This window comes from Carassius gibelio, chromosome A7, assembly GCF_023724105.1.
Source record: "Carassius gibelio isolate Cgi1373 ecotype wild population from Czech Republic chromosome A7, carGib1.2-hapl.c, whole genome shotgun sequence".
Taxonomy (NCBI): Eukaryota; Metazoa; Chordata; class Actinopteri; order Cypriniformes; family Cyprinidae; genus Carassius; species Carassius gibelio.
Window position 1 is genome coordinate 11558691 of NC_068377.1, and position 22392 is coordinate 11581082.

General features: G+C 34.6%; 1 protein-coding gene and 1 long non-coding RNA gene across 3 annotated transcripts; both read left to right on the forward strand.

Annotated features, from left to right (window-relative positions):
• The first annotated feature begins 1111 nt into the window (after positions 1 to 1111).
• Positions 1112 to 14440, forward strand: LOC128017691 (calponin homology domain-containing protein DDB_G0272472-like). 2 transcript variants are annotated; one of them, XM_052603140.1, is made up of 6 exons: positions 1112 to 1268; positions 3443 to 3592; positions 6432 to 6503; positions 7681 to 7767; positions 12531 to 12569; positions 13002 to 14440. In XM_052603140.1, exons 1-6 carry the CDS (start codon positions 1232 to 1234, stop codon positions 14093 to 14095), a joined length of 1479 nt encoding a protein of 492 aa, XP_052459100.1. In that variant the 5' UTR covers positions 1112 to 1231; the 3' UTR covers positions 14096 to 14440. The 2 variants fall into 2 exon arrangements, with proteins under 2 accessions (XP_052459100.1, XP_052459101.1); XM_052603141.1 differs by lacking the exon at positions 7681 to 7767.
• A 48-nt stretch (positions 14441 to 14488) lies between these two features.
• Positions 14489 to 22269, forward strand: LOC128017719 (uncharacterized). Its single transcript, XR_008184515.1, has 3 exons — positions 14489 to 21757; positions 22044 to 22129; positions 22247 to 22269. It is a non-coding gene; the product is annotated as an uncharacterized LOC128017719 (long non-coding RNA).
• The last annotated feature ends 123 nt before the right edge of the window (positions 22270 to 22392 follow it).

A 22392-nucleotide genomic window follows, 5' to 3' on the forward strand; every position in this document is an offset into this window, starting at 1 on the left:
TTACACGCGGATAGCTAAGTTAATAACACAGAGATATTTGAAGCAATTTTACTCACCGCCTGCGGTTCCAACACACGATCGTGACCCTTTTTCGTTGGGACTGCATTATCCTTAAGAAATAAGCGATGTGCAAATCCATGGGTCAAACTGGACCTTGTTGTAAAACAAGCATCTTCGAAATGCAGGGAACAAACACAAACACTTGCACAACTCCGTTGATGCTCTGTAAAAATAAACTCCATCCACTGGTCCCTTAATGCTGTTTCTCTTTTGGTAATCTGTGCAGGGTTGTCTTGCCCTGGCAACCAAAAACACACTTCTTTTGTGACATTTCGCGTCGCTCTGATCAGTGAAGTGTGTTGTGCTCTCAGTGCTGTGCTATACGGGGGCGCGCGCTCTTCTTCTTCTCTAGTAAAGAGCGCGCGCTCTTCCGGCAGACGTGCCCTCATGACCCATATAAGGAAATTCCGCTCCATCTAACGTCACACAGAGCCATACTTGAAAAAAACTTTCCGAAACTTGTGACAAACCGGAAGTAGTTTTTTTGGAACAGAAATACTCCTTCAAACATACAACTTAATTTTTTAAACTTTGTCCATGTTTAGCATGGGAATCCAACTCTTTAACAGTGTAAAAAACTCAGTATGCATGAAATAGCATTTCACCCCCCCTTTAATAACACTGGCTGATGCATCATCATCATCATTCTCAGTTGATATATTATATACAATACAATATAAAATTAAATACACATTATTTTTAAGGGTTTTCACGCATCCTATCCTATGTTATTTTTACACGAACAGAATATGCCATAGAATATTTAGTCTGGGTGGATTTTGGTACTTTCATGATTTATTTAACGTTTTATTACAACAAAAAAAAAAATTATAATAATTAACTAATCTGTACTAACACTTAAAAAAAATATGAAAAGTAAAAATATATATCATAAAAGTCTTATCTTTGTCTTGAATGAAATGTAGGGAGGTGGTCTCAGTGGTCAGTTGTGACAAGCTTTTCTCAGTAGTCAGTAAGTATGTGTGTGTTTAGCTAAAACTGTTGTGTCCTTATGAGGTCCAAAAGTGGTTGTGTACAGCAGCTCTAAAAATACCTAGGAGGTAGTGCATATATCATGTTGCAGCTAAACCAGTGAGATGTACTTCATGTGAGCAATAAAACCTTTGCTTTTTTTTGCAGTTTAGTCTGCAAAATCTAAAAACCCCAAAGGATGGGGGAAACCAGTGTAGCTGGAGCAAAAATGACAGGTATTGTCTGACATGTTTAGACGTGTTTTTTTTTTTTTTTTTTTTTTTTCTTGTGTGGTGAGAGCAAAATCTACATCTGTCAGATATAGTGTAATGTTTCATGTGGGTTTGTTGAACTGGTTGGAGCATGAAGTCTAAAGTTAATCTCTGTGTGTTTGTGTATTGTATTTTTCATAAAATCTGAGCTTGTTAAATTGTTTATAATGTCATGCCATTTGTAGTTCAATCATTCATAACATACCACTGTAGTTTTACTTATAACAACTTTCTGTAATTTTTACATTTGAATTGATTTCATTTAACAAATGTATGTTTGATGGTTTGATAACTGGTTGTATATATATTAGGGCCTGACCGATATGTATTTTAGAACCAATATTAGGGAGTAAAAAAAAAACAGACAGATACCGATATATCGGCCGATATTCTTCATGTATATTATAGTACAGTATCAGTCAAATGTTTGGACACTTTCCCATTTGTGTGTCCAAACATTTGACTGTTACTATATATAGAAAACCGAATATATACATGTGCTGGTCATATAATTATAATATCATCAAAAAGTTGATTTATATCACTAATTCCATTCATAAAGTGAAACTCCTATATTATATTAATTCAATACACACAGACTGATATATTTCAAATGTTTATTTCTTAAAATTTTGATGATTATAACTGATGAGGAAAATCCCAAATTAGAATATTACTTAAGACCAATACAAAGAAAGGATTTTTAGAAATCTTAGCCAACTGAAAAATATGAACATGAAAAGTATGACCATGTACAGCACTCAATACTTAGTTGGGGCTCCTTTTGCCTGAATTACTGCAGCAATGCGGCATGGAGTCGATCAGTCTGTGGCACTGCTAAGGTTTTATGAGAGCCCAGGTTGCTCTGATAGTGGCCTTCATATGTTCTGCATTGTTGGGTCTGGCATATGGCATCTTCCTCTTCACAATACCCCATAGATTTTCTATGGGGTTAGGGTCAGGCGAGTTTGCTGGCCAATTAAGAACAGGGATACCATGGTCCTTAAACCAGGTACTGGAAGCTTTGGCAATGTGTGCAGATGCCAAGTCCTGTTGGAAAATGAAATCTGCATCTCCATAAAGTTGGTCAGCACCAGGAAGCATGAAGTGCTCTAAAACTTCCTGGTATACGGCTGCGTTAAACTTTGACCTCAGAAAACACAGTGGACCAACACCAGCAGATGACATGGCACCGCAAACCATCTCTGACTATGGAAACTTAACACCCGACCTCAGGTGGCTTTGATCAGGGTTGGAGCCAAACTCTGCAGTCCATTGGACCTCCAGGGCAAGATTTGAGGAAGGGGGCTCTAGACTCTGGGATTCTGATTTCCAAAGGAAATGCTAAATTTACTTTCATCAGAGAACATAACTTTGGACCACTCAGCAGCAGTCCAGTCCTTTTTGTCTTTAGCCCAGGCGAGACGCTTCTGACACTGTCTGTTGTTCAAGAATGGCTTGACACAAGGAATGCGACTGCTGAAACCTGGTGGACATTCCTGCAGTCACCAATTGAACACTCCCTCAAAACTTGTGACATCTGTGACACTGTGCTGTGTGACAAAACTGCACATTTCAGAGTGGCAATTTTATTGTGGCCAGCCTACGCACACCTTTGCAATAATCATGCTGTCTAATCAGAATCTTGATATGCCGCACTCGTGAGGTGGATGGATTATCTCGGCAAAGGAGAAGTGCTCACTAACCCAGATTTAGACAGATTTGTGAACAGTATTTGAGAGAAATAGGCCTTTTGCGTACATAGAAAAAGTATTCGATCTTTGAGTTCAGCCCATGAAAAATGGGGGCAAAAACAAAAGTGTTGCATTTATAATAAAGTTCAGTATATTTATCAAACCATAGTACCAAATTTTTTTTAATTATTAATGTTCTGAAGATGAATTATTTTTTTCATGGATTTGGAATGAAATGAGGTTAGTAAATGATAACGGGTGAACTAACTCTAACATGATATTTATTTTTTGTATTTGCTTAACTAGCATTTTTGAAAACCTATTCTGATTCTAATTCTGTATTAAGGTTTTCAGTGTACATTTAGTTTGTATTCAAATTAGAATGATATCTTCTGACAGATACGGTATCTTTGAGTATCTCATTCTGTGTACGTGTCTTCTCAGACTCTCCAGGTGGAAATACAGCCATTAAGAATGAAAAAAAGACAGAGGGAAACTCTTTCTTTAGCTGGCTGTTGGTGCTGGCTTTGCTGGGGGCTTGGCTGTCTGTGGGTGTTGTGTGGTTTGACCTTGTTGACTACAACAGTGTGGTTGGTAAGTATTTTTTAAAACAGAAATCTGTTTAGAAATGTAGACTGTTCACTTTTTGGTGAAATTACTACTTTTAACACAAATTGAGATATTTGGTAGGGCTGTGCAAAAAAAATTGAATGCGATTTTCATGTGCATCTTGTCAGTAAAGCCACTCCTATGATTAGTAGTATATCTCCAGCATGTGTGTTTAGATCAGGGTTGCCAGGTTTTCGAAACTAAACCTGCCCAATTACGTCTCAAATCTAGCCCAATTGCGTTTCGTTCCGGGTGATAAAATACAAATTTTTTGGTGGGGTTCCCTTGGTAAAATTTGCATTTTAGGGGCTAAACATTACACTATTTGTATCAGGGTCGCTTCGACCCGCTGACATGAAAAACAACCCCAGACTTGGCCAAATTGGTTAGCCTTTACTACACAGAGCCATAGTTCACAGAAAATCCTCACAAAATTAATTTCAAAATCGCAGGCGATTCTTTGTCGATTTTGAAAGCGATTTTGTGTAGCTTGTCAGTGGACTATGGGTCCAGTATAGGCGTAGTAAGTGCCGCTCCACCTGAACCAGTGTTGCCAAGTCCACAGTTGTTTTTCACGTCCACGGGTTGAAGTGACCCCGATACCAATAACTGGATGTTTAGCCCCTGAAATCTGAAGTTTACCAAGGCAACCCTCCTGAAAAATGTGTATTTAACCCCGGGAAACAGTTTTTATCAGGAAACCTCATGGAAACGTGATTGGGCTAGTTTTGGACTAGTTTTGAGAAACAAGTGGGCAGGATTTGTTTTGAAAACCTGGCAACCCTGATCTGAATGCAAATGGTGGAGATGTACTTCTAATCACAGGAGCGCCTTTACTGACGAGATACAATTTCTGGCACAGCACTAATTTCTGGAGTGTTTACAATTTTTTTATAGTGATGTAAAATTTATGAATGTATGAGATAACCCTTGAGAACCCTTGTCTTTATTTTTTCTTTTATTATTTTCCCTTAATGATAACAAATACAATTCATAGAAAGATTAAATATAGTAAACATATAGTAAATTATTTTGTTAAAGAGTTGCAAAAAACACTGATTAAATGTTGACTAAACTTGATTAAAAAAGTGTAAATGCTCTTGTACTTGGTATATCCTTCATAACTTAATAAGTGTTCTGTTCTACCCTTCTTGGCATTGAGTGTACAAGTTCATAACACATTTTCACATCTGTCCACCTTATTTTTTAATGCAGAAATAAGCTGTTTTCTGTGAATGTGTGAGACATCCGGTTTACTAGACCCAGTTGGGAAGTAAAGAGAAAAGTGCAGTAAACGGTAAAACTGTTTGCACTACAAGCCAGTGTGTTCATAATTAAGAATACATTAAAATAATGTGGTAAGACACAACCGTTTGCAATATCGAGCAGCAAAACAAGCTGTTTTGTACAGCTAAAAGTAGATGGAAGTGGATGACACTAGAAGCCAGACACCTTAAATTTACAAATGGCTGGAAGAATAAGGATAGAAATGTGGAAATTTACATATTTGTTAAACCAGTAGAATATGAGACAAATAATCTGTGAAAAAAATCAAGCTCCTCTGGCTTCTCCCAGTGGTCCTATTGTCATTTGCAGAAAGTCATCTGCTCCCGTTAAGAAACAACCAATCAGAGCTGCGGTTCGTAACTTTGTTTGTGTTCAATATGTAGAAAAATGTATATAATAAGCGTAATACACCATGAATCCATTTTCTAAACCGTGTTTTTAGCTTGTACTGAATCACTAGGGTGGTACCTATAATAAGTGTTTATATTCTGACTATTTTAGATTGCTTCGGGGATACCGCGGCGGAGTAACCCAGTACCTTTGTGATTCTTCATAGACATAAACAGAGAGAAGTAGTTCCAGCTACGATGTTCTTCCTCAAGACGCAAGCAGTTCTGTTTATTAACCGCTAGAGCGTCAATAGTTACCTACCGCAGCTTTAAGTAAAACTACCATCATATCATATACAGTAAACACTGAAATTTAAAGGTATACAGCAACCCATCAAAATAAACATTTGGTTTAATATTGTGCCAAAAATATATTACTTTTTCAGTAGAAATTTATGTAATACTATTACTACTACTGCTAAAATTATTAAAACTTATTTTTTTAAAGAAAAATAACACAATGATATTCTTCCATATGTTTTAGAAAATAGTAAATCCCCTTCACCTCTACAAAAAATGTCTCTACAAAACTGCTTGTGGATTGTTTTTCAGTTTTCATTAAGAGCACCGCATTTTTTAGTTACTGAGCGTTTGTTTCACACTAAATGTTGTGTGCTCTGCATTTATTTTTTCTCACCACTGGGAGTCTAAGAATGTTCAACTTCTATTCAACTGGGTTAATGCAGAACTCATCACTGTCAATTTTTAGTCAGCTAACTAATTATAGTGAAGGTCGAAACTAATACAACACAAACCAAACCATGCTTGTACGACAGAACACCAGTGTAGAATTTATTTATTGCTTGTCTCTGAGTATTCATGTCTTGACAGACAAATTTAACAGGTTTTTTTTTCAGTCTTTGATTTTTTTGAAGGAGACATATAACAGAGAGTTCACATCCATCAGTAAAGCTTTTTATTGTTCAAACCAGAGATGTACACTGTGAAGTCATGCTCAGTGTGAATGGGTCTTAACCACTTCATTATTCATTGTAGGTGTACAAGACCGACAAAAGCACAAACAGGGTTTTAGGCAAGAAATTATGTTTGGATATGCATTTGGTTTACAGTGTTAATGTGTTGGACCCTGTTTGCTCTGCATATTTACTTGTTTGTTTCACAAGTCTTTTATCCTTCCTCAATGAAAGGTGCTCTTGAAGGAATATATGATGCTGATGGCGATGGAGACTCTGATGTAGAAGATGCCAAAGTTTTGTTGGGTGAGTGGAATTTACTTGTGTATGTTACTTTTTCCCTGCATCACTGACTGAGGTTACACACACACACACACACACACACACACAAAGTCTGGTTCACTATCCTTGTAGGGACTCCCCATAGGTGTAATATTTTTTATATGTACAAACTGTATTTTGCATCGCCCTAGACCTACACCTACCCCTCACAGAAAACTTTGTGCATTTTTACAATCTAATTTCTGTATGATTTATAAGCTTCTGTACCCATGGGGACCTCAATTTAGGTCCCAACAGTGACACAAGTCCCCATGAGTTGGTGTGTATTCCACCAGTATAGAAAAACCTGTACACACGCACACACACTTTTTTCAGACTTAAGATAACTAATTGGTCTTAAGAAGCTTTTCCTGTGCCACTAAATTTAAATGTGATGGTAGTAGACTCCTCCGCCATGTCTCAAGTGTGTCTGCATTTGAGGTTTCCTGTCATTTGATAATGTGAGCAAATACTTAGCATTAAAACGATTTATTTTTGTGTTAGTAAGACTGGTGTCTCGTAGCTCATAGTTTGTTTCTCTTTTCTTAATTCTTTCTCGGTTATAAACTTTATTTATAGTTCTGACACGTTCAGAATAATCACTAGCAATTGATGTGCCAGATTTGTTACCTTGGTAGTGAGCAGTAAGCTTTGTCTCATTAAATAACAGATGAAACATTGTCTAACTTAGATCTGTTTCACATTATCTCCACAAACACAGGGCCATTTATTGAAAATTAGCTACTTTAATCAAATTTATTTAGTTTTTATTATTATTATGGAAGTTGAGAGAGTCACCTGTTTATTGACCTGGAAATAATTTTTTCCACTTAACCTGCACATAAATGTATGCTTTCTACAGCAAACACATATTGCATAGTTAAGTGACTCCACAAATGATCCAGCTTTGCAAACTTCACACTTATTTGCTTCCTGAATGGGTTCTTACAATCTCTGAATAAAATCAAGATATATATATATATATATATTTTTTTTTTTTTTTTTTTAAGTCAGGTAAGTGTGAAGTGCTTGTTTTATATGCAGTGGTTAATAACTGCTGTAGTGTTTTCTTGTGGTAGTTAGCATTTATTTATCTTTCTATGTGTGTACATACATGCATTTCTATTTATAGGTATCATTCTTATAACTTTCTCTCCTTCAGAGATTGCTAATAAGGAAAAAACCTCACAAAGAAAAAATATCACAATAGAGGGAGACCGTATCCAAGCAGGCCATTCCAAGCATACATGTAAAGACATTTTGTGGCTATCACGGGCACTTGTACCTAAGTTTTATATTTGTCGATTGTGTTTGCTTGCACTGGAAAAGCTGCAAAAAGTTTTAGTTTTTGTTACACTGGCATGTTGAAAGGTATCCATTGGTTTGTTGTTTGATGTCTTTGAGGATGCATTTTGTTCTCACTTGGCTCTTGGCAACCAAGATTGACTGAAGTTTTGGTTAAAAAAACTTTTCAAATTGACAAATTAATGGTTATTTGTAACCGCAAAACAAAATAAATTTACTTCAATTTTAAAATGATTGAATTCATGTTTAAAATATGATGTAAATGTATTTTATGAATAAATACAATTCATGTTTTTTTTTTTTCAGAATGATTAAAAAATATTTGGTGAATAGATTAAAAAAAGCAATTAAAATTATTAATCAATTTATTATTATTGTTTTATTTAATTGGGGTAATTTGGTTTTAAAAAATTCTGTCAATGTGAAATGTTTTTTTTCCTGTTTTTTTTATTAATATAATGATCATTTCTGTTTTTAATAATCAACACTTTCGATAATTTTTATGTGGCACTACTCCTCCATGAAACTGTTGGCTGATGCATCACTTTGTAGATCCCTGCATGGTTCAGTCTTTGTTCCAACATTTGAGAAGGTCATCTGTGTAATGCAATGTGCTTCAACAATATTGGCTGTTAATTTGCACAAAGTACTTGTACTCATCTTGTACTTGTACGCATTAGGGCTGGTCAGAATACCATTTTCTCAGCTTCAAAGCTTCGGTAGTAATCAGCATTGAATATTCGGAGGAAAGGGCTGAACATATTCTACTCTTTAACACTGTCTACACTGGACGCAAGCAGCGCCAAAATGCAATAAAAACTATTAAGCTGTCTTCACTGGATGCGCTGCAGCAAATTTCCAACAGTAAACTGCTGCTGGGTTCTGTTTATGATGAACTGACACAAATTTCTAAATATTTTCATACATGTGAAAGTTGTTGAACTGAATTGACACTATTGAGCGATAGTTGATTATAGCAATAACTAAAAATAACAGATGAATCAACCAATAGTTTTTAAAATGAATACTGAATAAAAACAAATACAACACTTCAAGTAAAATAGTACTGAGGTTTATAACAAAACAAAAAAAAAACACTATTTGACCATTAAAAATTTACTGTAAAGTTAAATATTAATATTTTAGTTATACAGTGATAATTTGCATTAATGATAACAAATAACAACTTTAATATTTAACGACTTTTAAAGTTTAAAGAACTATAAAATTATTTATTTATATTAAAATTATTATAAAATTAAAGGTATTAGAAAAAGTTTAAAGTTGAGAAAAAATTAGCAATCTAACAATAAACAATATTTCTACAGCATTTATTATCCTTAGTGTTACCAACCCTACTTCAGTATCAATATTTTACGATTTACCATAACAAATAGTAACTTATTCATGCTTAATCAAATTATTTATCATTATTTCATATTAAAAGATAAATAATTAGAAATTGATGACAGGAATGCACAAAGCAACTTCATTACAGAGAAAAATATTGATAAAACCTTGTATGTTTCTGTCACATTTCTTTAGAAAGAATGAACATTTATATTAATTTTCCATGATGCATGTAATCTGAGGAGGTTTGACCGCCATCCTTTCTCACTGTACTGTTATCCTTTCAGCCAAAGCAACAGAAGAAGCTCACTGACAGAAAATCTGAGTTACACAGAGTATATGAAATTTATGACATATTTGGATGTAGAAATCGGGTTTAAACAAAAATGCATGGAAGAGGCAGACATATTAAACCAAATACATGTAAATACATAATTATAATCTGATATAATTTGTCTAAGTTCTTCAAGCGATCTCTGGTAATTTCATAAGCATAACAAGTTTTTACTGTATGTTACCAAGTAGCCTTTAGTATAGTGTATAATACATCTCAGCCTAATTTGGTGATCAGAATTCCCATCGAGTCGCAATCATAAGTTAATTCAGGCAGTCGCTGTTGTCTGAAAGATAGTTTTGCCATTAAATTTTTTTAAATGTCTTAAATGTCGATGCTAGTTGATTGCTTGATTATGAAAAAATGGGAAATAAACAGGGGTGTTGTCTGTCTCTAACTCGGATAAATGCTCCGTTTTGGACCAAGGTATTTGGTCGACTGAAAATCCCTGGCCATTGGCCCCATTGATGCCACGATGAGGCAACGATCAAGCATCGGAAGTGACGGTGAAAACGCAACTGGACTTGGCATACACTAGCAAGCTCACTTTTGGTTTAACAGTGGAAACACAGATAATGATTCTGTCTCTAGAGTCTGCTCTAGTACTGTAAGATGACAACGGACCTTTGAGAAAAAAAAAATATGCCGATGTGCCTTGCTGATAAGATGAATAGGTCACAATGTACTCAGAGTGTGCTAGCAATAAAATCACATAAACAGTGTGGTCTTTCTTGAAGAGAACTTTTGCCTGAATGATGTTTTGGATTGCTGCATTTAATTAGAGAATGCACTTGCGATAGAGTCAACAGTTACTAATGCATGCAGCAGTGGCAGCCTCCCCCATGCCATAATGCCTAGCCTTTAAGGCGTTTTATGTACTTAGGGGGCACTTTTGGCCTACTTGTAATAAAAATGAAATTAAAATACGCAAATATCATCAAGATACTTGTGTTTGTGAATAAATAAAGCAGTGATTGATGTAATAAAATCACATGTTTTGATTTAAAGGTCAGAAGCCAAAGTTTATATGAATAAAAATCACAAACATGAACCATGAAAATGAAATAATTTAACAGTGTTCCTGTAGCTGGGTGGTAGAGCATTGAATGCACTGGATATCACTTTGAATAAAAGTGTCTGCTAAATGCATGAATGTAAATGTAAAGTTGACTCACCTTCTAGGTTTTAATAATGCATTTACCAGTTCTTTACCCAATTCCAGCGATGCACCCTAGTTGATGCAGACCAATATTTTGCCCCTTCTAAAACCCAGTAACATAACCATGGGAGTATTTCTTCTGACAAGAATAATTTTCTAAAAGTTCTGAAAGTCTTTTTATTTTTATTTTTACAGTGTTTAATTGCTGTGGATGACATCGTCTGGTGATAGTCAGTGTTACCTGTCTGTGCATGTGCCTTTGTGAGGGTCTGTTTATCATTCTTATTTTTTCTCCTACAGACAATGCTATTTGGATACTAAGGAGGAAAAACAAACTTAAGTTGAAGGGTTAGTTCAGCCAAAAATGGAAATTAGGCTGTGTTTTACCCCGTGGCATCCTAGGTGTATATGACTTTCTTTTTTCAGACGAATCAAGTCAGAGTTAATACAAAAAAAAATGTCTTTGATCTTTCAAGCTCTATCAATGCAGTCAGCGGGTCCTGCATTGCTTCAGTACAAATGAAATTAAATAAAGAGCACCCATCCATTAAAAAAAGTGTCTCACATGGCTCCTGGGGGTGAACAAAGGCCTCCTGTAGCGAATTCATGTGTTTTTGTAAGAAAAATATCCATATTTAAAACATAATAATCAAATGAGTCTCATGAAAACCAATGTTTGTTAACAGGATCAAAGGAACCAAAGTCTCCTCCTGGCTAAGGCTGGACAATATATCGAACGATATGATCAAGCACATCTCATCAGTAAATTTGGTTCCATGATTGGCGGTAAATCCCCATCACCTGCTTTCAAATGAAGTGGCAGTTAATACACAGAGCCATAGTTCACTGACAAGCTACACTATATAGAGTTCATTATTGAAGATGAATCGCCTTCGATAATGAACTCTATATAGCGTAACTTGTCAGTGAATTACAGCTCTGTGCATTAACTGCCGCTCCATTTGAAAGCAGGTGATAGGGATTTACCGCTAATCATGGAACGGACTTTACTGACGACATGCGCATGATCATATTGTTCAATATATTATCCAGCCCTACTCTTGGCTCATATCGAAATCCTCTAACATTCTTCTTTACAAATCCTTGTTGTGTACTAATTCTTGACCATGGTTTTGTTTTAATCTCTCCGCTACATTTCCAAGTGCGTCACTTCTGAGCATTGCATTCGCAAAGCTGACCTCATACGTCATTCCCCCGGAACTGCTTCCATGTACAACAGTGAGGGCAAGCTAGATTACATTTTGAATATGGATATTTTTCTTACAAAAACGCATCTCTTCACTACAGGAGGACTTTGTTCACCCCCCGGAGCCATGTGAGACACTTTTTCTTTGTTTTTTTTTTTTTATGGATGGAGTGTTTTTATTTCACTTCTTTTTGACTAGAGCAATGCAACATCCACTGACTGTAATAATAGAAGTTGAATATACACCTAGAATGCCTTGGAGGTGAGTAAAATGGAGCCTAATTTTCATTTTTGGGTGAACAAACTCTTTAAATAGTTTTTAGAAGAAATAATTAAATATCTTAATTTCTGTTCTGAAGACAGATAGAATGACATGAGGGTGAATAAATTATCATTTTTGTGTGAAATAACCTTTTGAAAAGTAATATATTGAATTAACTAATGCCATCTGATATGATTCCTTACTATCTCTTACTAGTTGATTTATTTATTTATTATTATGTTTTAAAATTAAGCTAAAGATGTTTGTGCCGGGTATTGGATTGCTATTTTAGTAGAGCATGTGTTCTCTAACTTGGCAGTTGCAACAATTACACAGCTTTCAATTACACCGGTTATTCATTCTTCTAACTTCTGTTTGCCCCTCTTTCAATGCAGATGAGAGCCCTAAAGAAGTGGGGCATAAAACAGACAGAGGTACTTAGCATGAGCTATGGAGTTTGTAGCATAGTAAATTAGCTTCAGTGACCCTTAGAAATAAGTCATGTTTTACTCACCCTCATGTTGTTCCAAAACCTGCATGACCCCCCCCCACCCCCCCCCCCCCCACTGCAGAACACATTATACGTCTGTTTGATTATATAAATGCATACAAACTGTGTGTGCATGCGCAGCATGTAATGTTTTACATTAACATGTGTTTTAAAATACAAGGGACATCAATTGCAAAAATGCAACAATAAACTCAGCATCAGAAAAATTTAAATGTAAGAACTGAATCATGAATTTATAAACAGGTAGACAGTTATTCATTTACCTAAGACAGCTCAGTCACATAATATATGTGTTTGCATGGCACATGAATGATGAGCCTTCTGAGATGTAAATTTTTGTCCCATTCATTCTCAGAACATCCTACCAGGGATATTGGCCAAAAGCTGAAAGCAGCTCTAAAGGAGCAGCTACAAATTATTCATGAGAAGATTGAAGTCAAAAAGATTGCCAAACTAGCCCTTGCTGAGGTCCGTAGTGTTTTGGCTCAAGATAAAGAGGACAGACAAGCTGCTATTCCAGCCAAAAAAGGCAAAGAAGAGGCAGAAGTTAAGCTTCAAGAAGAACGAATACAAAGAGAACGGGAGGAGAAACTAGCCAAGGGGAAAGCAGATAGAGAAAGAGTGGAACAAGAAAAACTGTCCAAAGAAAAAGTAGTAAAAGAAAGGATGGAGAAAGACAAATCAGAAAAGGAAAGACTGGCTAAAGAAAAAGCAAAAAAGGAAAAACTCGCTAAAGAAAAATCAGAGAAAGAAAAACTGGAAAAAGAGAGGGCAGAAAAGTTAAAACATGAAAAAGAAAAGGCAAAAAAAGAAAAAATGTCTAAGGAAAAAGTAGAACAGGAAAGACTGGAGAGCAAGAGATCAGATAAAGAAAGAATGACCAAAGAAAAAGCAGAAATAGAAAGATTGGCTAAAGAAAAGTTGGGAAAAGAAAGACTTGCTAAAGAAAAAGCAGAAAAAGGAAGACTGGCCAAAGAAAAGGTGGGAAAAGAGAGGCTGGCCAAAGAAAAATCAGAAAAAGAAAGATTGGCTAAAGAAAAGTTGGGAAAAGAAAGACTTGCTAAAGAAAAGGCAGAAAAAGAAAGATTGGCTAAAGAAAAGTTGGGAAAAGAAAGACTTGCTAAAGAAAAAGCAGAAAAAGGAAGACTGGCCAAAGAAAAGGTGGGAAAAGAAAAGCTGGCCAAAGAAAAATCTGAAAAAGAGAGATTCGCTAAAGAAAAAGCAGAAAAAGAAAGATTGGCTAAAGAAAAGGTGGGAAAAGAAAGACTTAAGAAAGAGAGAGTGGAAAAGGAAAGACTGGTCAAACAAAAGGAAGAAAGGGGAAATCTGGAGAAAGAGAAACTTAAAGTAAAAGAGAGTGCATCAAAGGGGAAAACCAAGAAAGAAGTAAAGAAGAATATGAAAACTGCGAAAAATTACAAAGTAGAAAAAGAGGCAAAATATAAATAAGGCTCATGGAAAATGAAAAAGTATCAGCTGATGAAAAAAAATACCAAAGAAGAGAAAATATCTACTCGTGGTTTACTTAAATCTTCATGGGAATAAATAAATAAATAAATATTTTAATTACGTATATAATAAAGATAATATAAGATGATAAAGATCTGAAATGGGACACATTCAAAATGTGTAGTGTTGGGGGACTCAAGGGAGAGAGTCGAAAACCTCTGCTATAAGTGATTTAGCCCAAAGTCTGGCCTAGACTGCACATAAAAAATATTTAGTGAGGTATATTCATTTGTGTGTTTTAATAATTTTACTCTGATAAAATTATATATATATATATATATATATATATATATATATATATATATATATATATATATATATATATATATATATATATATATATATATATATATATATAATATTATCATTATTATTTATTTATTTATTTATTATATTCTTTTTTTGTCGGATAAAAACTGCTCTAGTTGTGAAATTAAACATCAATTAAAAGTAATGCATTTATAAAGTGTATACTCTTAGCTTCAATTTAGTAATTTTTTTAAGGATATCTTGATTATGCACTAATTATAGCTGCTTTACACTTGGCATCAATCTGTTTTCGGTATCGAATGACAATTTTAACCTTATTAAAAGCCAAGTGAAATGCGCCCAAGATATATTATCAGATAGTGATCGGATCTCTCAAACTACAAAAGTTTGGTGGTGGTATGGTTTAAAGGTAGATGTCCCAGATGTCCATTCCCAGAGAGTACAAAGATCTTACAGGTGACTTCAGTAAGGAAAAATCATCCCAGTCACAACTCCACATATTCTGGGACACTATCTTCTAAAAAAAAACAACAACAACAATGTCTACAACATCTAATTCACTGCAGTTTCAAACTAAAACAAACACTAATAGACCAGGAAAAAAAAAAAAAAATTGGTCAAACACTAAGAACGTTTATTCTTCACGAAACATGATTACAGGGCAGTATATTGATTAATAGATAATTATTTTCATGTGGTTCCTAGCACAATACTATCGTTACTAAATGATATGGATTATTTTGATGGCATATGCTGATATTTTAAAGAGCAAGGTGGCCGAGTTTAACTTTGTATTTTAGTAGAATAACAAGATAAGTGCTGTTAAAACCTTTAAGACCCATTTCTGACACTCAGCCAAACAGAAAAACTAACACCTGGCGCAGATAATTAAATAGTCTTCTATATTGGTTATAATATCAGCCAAACAAATAAATTTTCATGTTTGCATCACATAACCAGTTGAATATGTATTGTTTTCCTGAAGTGGTAAATTTGCCTAGTAGCTCACCAGTACATTGTGCAGTCCCATGAAACACGTGTCAAGAAATTCAATTGAAAAGCTCAAAGACTTGTAGTGTAGTTGTACTTTATTATATGTAACACATCATTAAGCTCTCTGAACTGTCGACATGTACAACAGCCAAGGTAATAAAATGTTGGCACGTTCATCTGTTTTTGAGATAATCAAAGACCGATTTTACTTATGTTTTTCTGATCACACTGGAAACCAGAATTAAGGCATAGATGCAGTCAAGCTAAACAATATGCATATACTGTGTGAATACAGAACACGTAAATGCCAGGTGTAAACTTTACTTGGGAGCCTCAATGACTGCTCACAAAATCACATAATAAAAAAGAGGTTTATATAAGGGTGCTGCTAACTCAAATCCTTTTAGTAACTTGAAATGCAGTAATAATTTTTAAGTTTTTAAATTGCACTTCAGGCTGAAAAATTATTATATTTCAGTCTTTGTTTTTCATTTTTATTGCAACATGGCATATGAAAACATTTTAGTTTGTACAGATGTGCCAGAATTTGTTCATATAGTGAACTGTGACATTGATTGTAGCGATTCTTGAATGAGCAGATGAGTGAGTGGTTTTAATCATTGTATGTACATGAATGTGTAAAACACATATTCGTTTAATTTGAGTTAAGTTCAGAACATGAGTAGATTTTTTTTTTTTTTTTTTTTATAATCTATTCAAACTGACAGTTGTTTTCACTTCTTGTTGAATTATCTCACTGGCATTTAAATCATTGAAATTCAGTAAAGATATACTGTACAGATTGATCCAATTTCATCTGATTACTTGCTTAGTGATTGCAGAGATTCTGTACTTAAAGGTCATATTTTAAAAATGAATTACACTTGGGTGCAGTGTAAACAAATTCTAAAGTGCAAAACATATCAGATAATGAGTTCTGATTTAGCATCAGTTTAGCTTTTTCTGAGTTTTTTTTTTTCCATTTTTTTTTTCTGAGGATTATGTTTTTACCATTTGCTTATATTTATTCAGCAGCTGTTAGACTAGAGTATGTCTAACCTACTGTCTTCAAACTTTTTTTGTATTATTTGAAACTAAATTTTCAGATCAGACGGTGTCTGCTAAATTATCTAAAATATATATTTTAGCTGATAGTTGTTTTACTTATGTTTACATTTTGGGTTAATTTTTTATAGTATTAGTGAGATCTTATCAGTTCTTTGATGGATAACCAATTTATTATTGAGTGAAACTTTATTTGTGCGTGTGTGTGAAACATTTTAAGGTTTAATTATGTTGATAATGATATAACAATAATTCTATAGTAGAATGTTGTTAGGGTGTTGAAGTTGAAGTGTTATTTCTTTACCACTAGTCTTTCCAAACAGATAAGAGTAATGTTTCTATATAGGTTTATGAAAAAAATAAATAAAAATATTAAAAAGCCTGCTGAGCAATTGTCCCATATGCCATTACTCAAACTAGCTGGGTTATGGGTCTGTTTCAACATACAGCAATGCTTTCCAACATACGATAGACTATGTCTTATTGTGCATATTTGACTAGGATAATACACATACTTTTTTAAAAGGGATGTAATTTTTATTTGCTAATATATTCATTGAAATGGTTTATCAAATATGTTCACTGAAACTAAAGTGTGTGGTTAAAAGTAGCTAGGTAACTGCCTCTGCCCCCAACCCCCCACTCTTTTTTTAATTATTATAAACATTGTCAGGTTTACTCATTTATGTGAGCATTGATAAGACTTTCTTTTCACAGTTTATTTGTATTCTTACTGACCCAATATGAATAGTCATTTTATTTATGTTGTATGATAGCAATACTCAAATTTTTTATTGGTACTTTTTTGTAGAATTTCATTGAGAAAAACAAACAAAAAACAACAACACTGTTCTGAGGTTGTTATGGTGGCATCAACCGAGAAGCATTTCCTCATGCCATGACAGACTAAGTGAAAGTGAAAGTCGTGACTTATGCCAAGTATGTTAACCCATACTCAGAATTGGGGCTCTGCATTTAATCCATCCAAGTGCACACACACAGCAGTGAGAAGTGAACACACTGTGTACACAGACCCGGAGCAGTGGGCAGCTATATATCCAGTGCCTGGGGAGCAACTGGGAGTTCAGTGGCTTCCTCAAGGGCACTTCAGCCATGGGTATTGAGGGTGGAAGAGAGCACTGTTCATTCACTCCCTCCCACCTACAACTCCTGTCAGCACCGAGACTCAAACATGTGACCTTCAGGTTACAAGTCCAACTCTCAACCAGTCCAACCATTAGGTCACAGCTGCCCCAGACTAGGGTTCCATGGTTTACCTCGCCAAGCTTCAAAATACTGGCGATGCCACAGTAATTTCCAAACTACAGTACTACAGAACAGTTGTATTCTCATATCTGTTATCACTGTACTTTGTGACCAAACTTGGTGGTGCTTAATATGACCAACATCGTTTGACTCCATATCTTGCACCAAATCAAAAATGTTTTTTAAAAATACATAAATGGTAAAACTGTTCAGAAGTTGCAAGCAAAAATATAAATTTTTCATATCTCTTTACCAATAGTTGGTGCTGTGACTCGGCAAGTATCAAGCTGCAGGCAGTAAATATCAAGGTCCAAGCACCAGAGCCGCAACCAGTAGATAGTGAAGGAGATAGAGGTGTAACATGGGCTCTTTTGGTCATGCAGCTGCATTTTGAATAATTTTTAGAGGTTTGATTGTGCTTGGTGGAAGTCCAACCAGAAGAGCATTGCAGTCCAGAATAAAAATGACAAGGGCCCGGACAAGAAGTTGTGCAGCATGCTCCATTAGAAAGGGCCTGATCTTTCTGATGCTGTCCAATGCAAACCTGGAAGATTGAGTCTTTGTAATGTGGTCTCTGAAGGTCAGCTGGTCATCAAAGATTACACCAAGATTTCTGACTGAAGTTGATGGGGTAATTGTAGAAGAACCTAGCTGGATGGTGAAATCATGTTGCAGAGTTGGAGTGGCAAAGAAGATGGGGGGTGGGGTGGGTTGTGGTGGTGAGACAAAAAAAATTGTTAGATAGAGCAGCTTGGGTTGCGGAGTCTTCTGGACGAATCCAGGTCTCAGTCAAGCCCAAGATGCTGAGTGTGGATTGTAAATAAAAAAACATAAAATTAAGTCTGCTTTGTTGACAGCTGTCTGACAATTTCAGAGACCCATAGAGAAAGAAAGAGGTACAGTATAGGATGTAGAAATAGGATGCACATTAGCAAGATTGCATTGCTGTCTGTGTGTGAAGTTAGAGCGTTGTCGAGAGACACGTGCGAGACACATGCGAGAGGTCACGTAAACCGTTCCTATGTAAGTTAAATATTAATAATAATTAGATATTACATATAATTTGGTAGTAAAAGAAAGTGCTACATGTTTTAATGCCGAATAGATTAGTATATTTATTCTGTACAACATTTGGAACTGCTTTTTATCACTTAATTAAAAGCACCACAATATAAAATTGTCATGTTATAGGGACTACTGAACAGACATTTAGAAGTCGATTTTAAAATGCTAAGTATTTAAAATTTAAATAAAGCTATGTAAACACTTGCATTTTTACCACACTATAAGTGTGTCCCATCAGGTAAAGAAAAGTTTGACACAGACTTGTGGACTTCTTCCTAACTTGAACACTTGGGCCAAATACAGGAAATATGTCATAGAATTAAGTAGTCAAGTGCAAAGATGGTGAGTGTGGGTATTTGGACAAGGCTTATCCAGAGTGGCATTCAAGGCTTAGTGTATACCATCATGCATCATGTTGTGGAAATACATTGCAAGAGGTCACGGAAACCTTTCCAGTGTAAGTTAAATATTAATAACAATAAGATATTAAATATAATTTGGTAGTAAAACAAAGTGCTACACGTTTTGTTGGTGTAAACGTGAGTAGCCTATATTTATAAATTAGAAATTAAAGTGTGTCCCATCAGCTAATGAAAAGTTGTTCACACACTTGTGGTCTTCATCCTCACTTGAACACTTGGGCTAAATATAGCTAATATGTCATAGAAGTAGTCAAGTGATCAAGTGCCAAGACCACAAGTGTGGGTATTTGGACAAGGCATATAGTTTGCACTTAAGTTCAGGATGGGAGCAATGCAAATAACATAGGCTCCTCAACTGAAGTCAATTATTGTATTGCCCGTAAGTGCAATCAAAAATACAAACTGCAGTGACAATACAAAGTAGAAAAAGATATAGATAGAAAACTAAATATTTCTGCCTAGCAGCAAACAATAATTTAAACAATCAGGACATAATGACAGGTTTAACAAATATGTAAAAAATATATTTTTACAAAAGTTACCTACTGCAGCTTTAATTTATTGAACCATTTGCACATATTTGAATCTCTGATCATTTCTGCTATCTGAATTTATTTATGTATTTATTAAACATATACAGTATAAATTGCTGTTTACTTGAAATGATGAAAAATGTATTTCTTATTTTTTTCTTTCTTTGTTTTTTGAATATACATGATTGACTGATTCATTGGAAAAACTGTATTTGCTCTTTATGGTCCAGTGTTATTGAATGTCATTATTCTTATTACAGTACCACCTTGAGACTGATTTGCACCAAATCTAATACACAGCTTAATCTAGATTCCTTCTGCATATCTGCCAAATATCATTGAACACATATATACTCCTCCAAATATACTCCTCAAAAACTTTTACAGGTGAACAATAGAGAGTGTGCTGGCATACGGTTGTACAGTGTGGTTTTCTAGCTGCACTGTTGAGGAAAAAAAAGATCTGCAGCGGGTAATTAAAACTGCCCAGAGAATCATTGGTGCACCTCTTCCAAGCTTTGGGGATATATATTCCAGTAGGCTGCAGAGATGAGCAGCAAGTATCAGGGCAGATCCTACACATCCTGGCTATGCCCTGTTTGACACCCTACCCTCAGGCCGGCTCAGGGTCATGAGGGCGCGGACAAACCAAATGAGAAACAGTTTTTTTCCAAAAGCCATAAATGAGCTGCTGAAAGGCTGAAAGCATGGAAGACTAATTAATTTGGACTTGAATTATACTGTGTATTTTTAAATGTTTATATATATTTATTTATTGACTTGTTGATAGAGTCACTTTTTTTTATTCTTTTAGCTGCTAACTGAGTGATTGATGTCATCTTAATTTCGTTGTGTAGAGATATGCAATGACAATAAAACTAAACTAAACTAAACTAAATATCAGTCAGCCATTCGGATATGACATAATAGGGTGCTGAAGTTTGATTGGCTCCTGGTGGCCATGTTGTTGTGTTTTTATTTATTTATTTATATTTTACTTTAAAAGATTCATATTGATACAGACCAGCGTCTATATAGACTGATACTTGTGTTTCTGAGAAAAACCATTATATTAATCGGTCTAAAATCGCAAAAGCATCTCAGGTCTAATAAGTCCTTTTTGTTCAAATCAGCCTTTGTTCAAGTTATATTAAAGCATATGTAACAAAGTCCAACAATGACAGTGAAAGCTAATTTTCTACTTCACTGATCCATATGGTTAATGCTTTAATAATGATTTCTGGTTGTAGCACCCTCTATAGGAGTCATTTTTATGTGTCTATATGTTTCAAGTCTTTTATAACATTTGGTTGTAGCAAGGTGAAGATAAAGGTCTGTTTGTGAAAAATAAAACATCAAGACTAATTCATTCTTATATATATTTAACAAATCAAATATGATGGAAAAGGCAGAAATTAAATTGAAAATGAAGACAGAAATTTCATTTTGCTTCTTGCCCTGAAGGATCTTGAGTATCTTAATGTGCATGGATATAATGCAGTGTTTGGCAAAGTATTTATTTTGTTAAATGAAAATATGTTCAGTTTGAATTCTGGATTAGTCTTCAAATCTCTTATTTCTGTAGTTGCAGTAGTTGTTCTAAAGTAGGTTTTAAATGTATAGCATTGTGTTTTTTCTTTCTTTATTTCTTACTTTTAATTGTGTAAATCTGGTGAAAACAAAGGTAAGATAAATATTTTACTAAAATACTTATGCATAGTTTATGTAATGTGTACTTTTTATTATATTTATAAGCTAAAGTACACTATATGTGTCCTGCAAAGAATCTACATCACACTCTCCACATGGGTCTGCATCCGATGCTGAACCTTCATTAGAGTTCAAAACAGAGGAATTTGAAAACCAAATTTCAGCAGAGTTGCCACTTGCAACTCAACCTGTGCCTACATCAATCTCCACACCTGAATCAATTACTGATACAACAGAATTCAAAGAACCCTCATTAGTGTCCAAAGAAGAGAAAGAAGGTATGTTGAGCTTGCTTTTAATACGATTCTGTTTAAACAAACAGAACAATGTTCTGATAGCACCACACAATCACAGTAACCACACTTTTAGAGGGAAATCAACTTATTTTATTTTATTTTTTATCTCTGCTTATGTTTATTTATTTAGTTGGTTAGGTAGTCTGCTATGAAATAGATTCTTGTTGTGAAAAGCACTATCCAGATAAACATATATTACACACTTTGTCTTTGATTCATTAAGTTATTTTAAGTTACTGTATGTCTAATACTGTGAATTCTTTTACAGCGAAAAAGAAGAAACCAAAACTTCTTAATAAATTTGACAAAACAATCAAATCTGAGATCGATGCTGCAGAGAAATTACGCAAGAAGGTAAAATATATATAGTGTAAAAAATTGTTCTTAGTAAATTACCGGAGGAATAAAATGTTTTTTGTATAATTAGGCAGACAGTATTTATTTTTATATTTTATAATTTATTTTTTTCAGGAGAAATTTGAGGAATCTCTCTGTGCTTTTGAAGCTCTTGTCCAAAAATTCCCACAAAGTCCGAGATGCCGATATGGCAAAGCCCAGGTAACACATAATCATAAAGGTTAACAATATGGTCACATTATGTTCACTCTCATTATTTG

What these genes read in the sequence shown, in the direction of transcription:
- LOC128017691 (XM_052603140.1), top strand. Translation starts at nt 1,232, where the DNA reads ATGGGGGAAACCAGTGTAGCTGGAGCAAAAATGACAG. An exon ending in AGGCCATTCCAAGCATACAT is followed by an intron (nt 7,768 to 12,530) that starts GTAAAGACATTT and finishes CTTTCAATGCAG; the next exon opens with ATGAGAGCCCTAAAGAAGTG. An exon ending in GGGGCATAAAACAGACAGAG is followed by an intron (nt 12,570 to 13,001) that starts GTACTTAGCATG and finishes ATTCATTCTCAG; the next exon opens with AACATCCTACCAGGGATATT.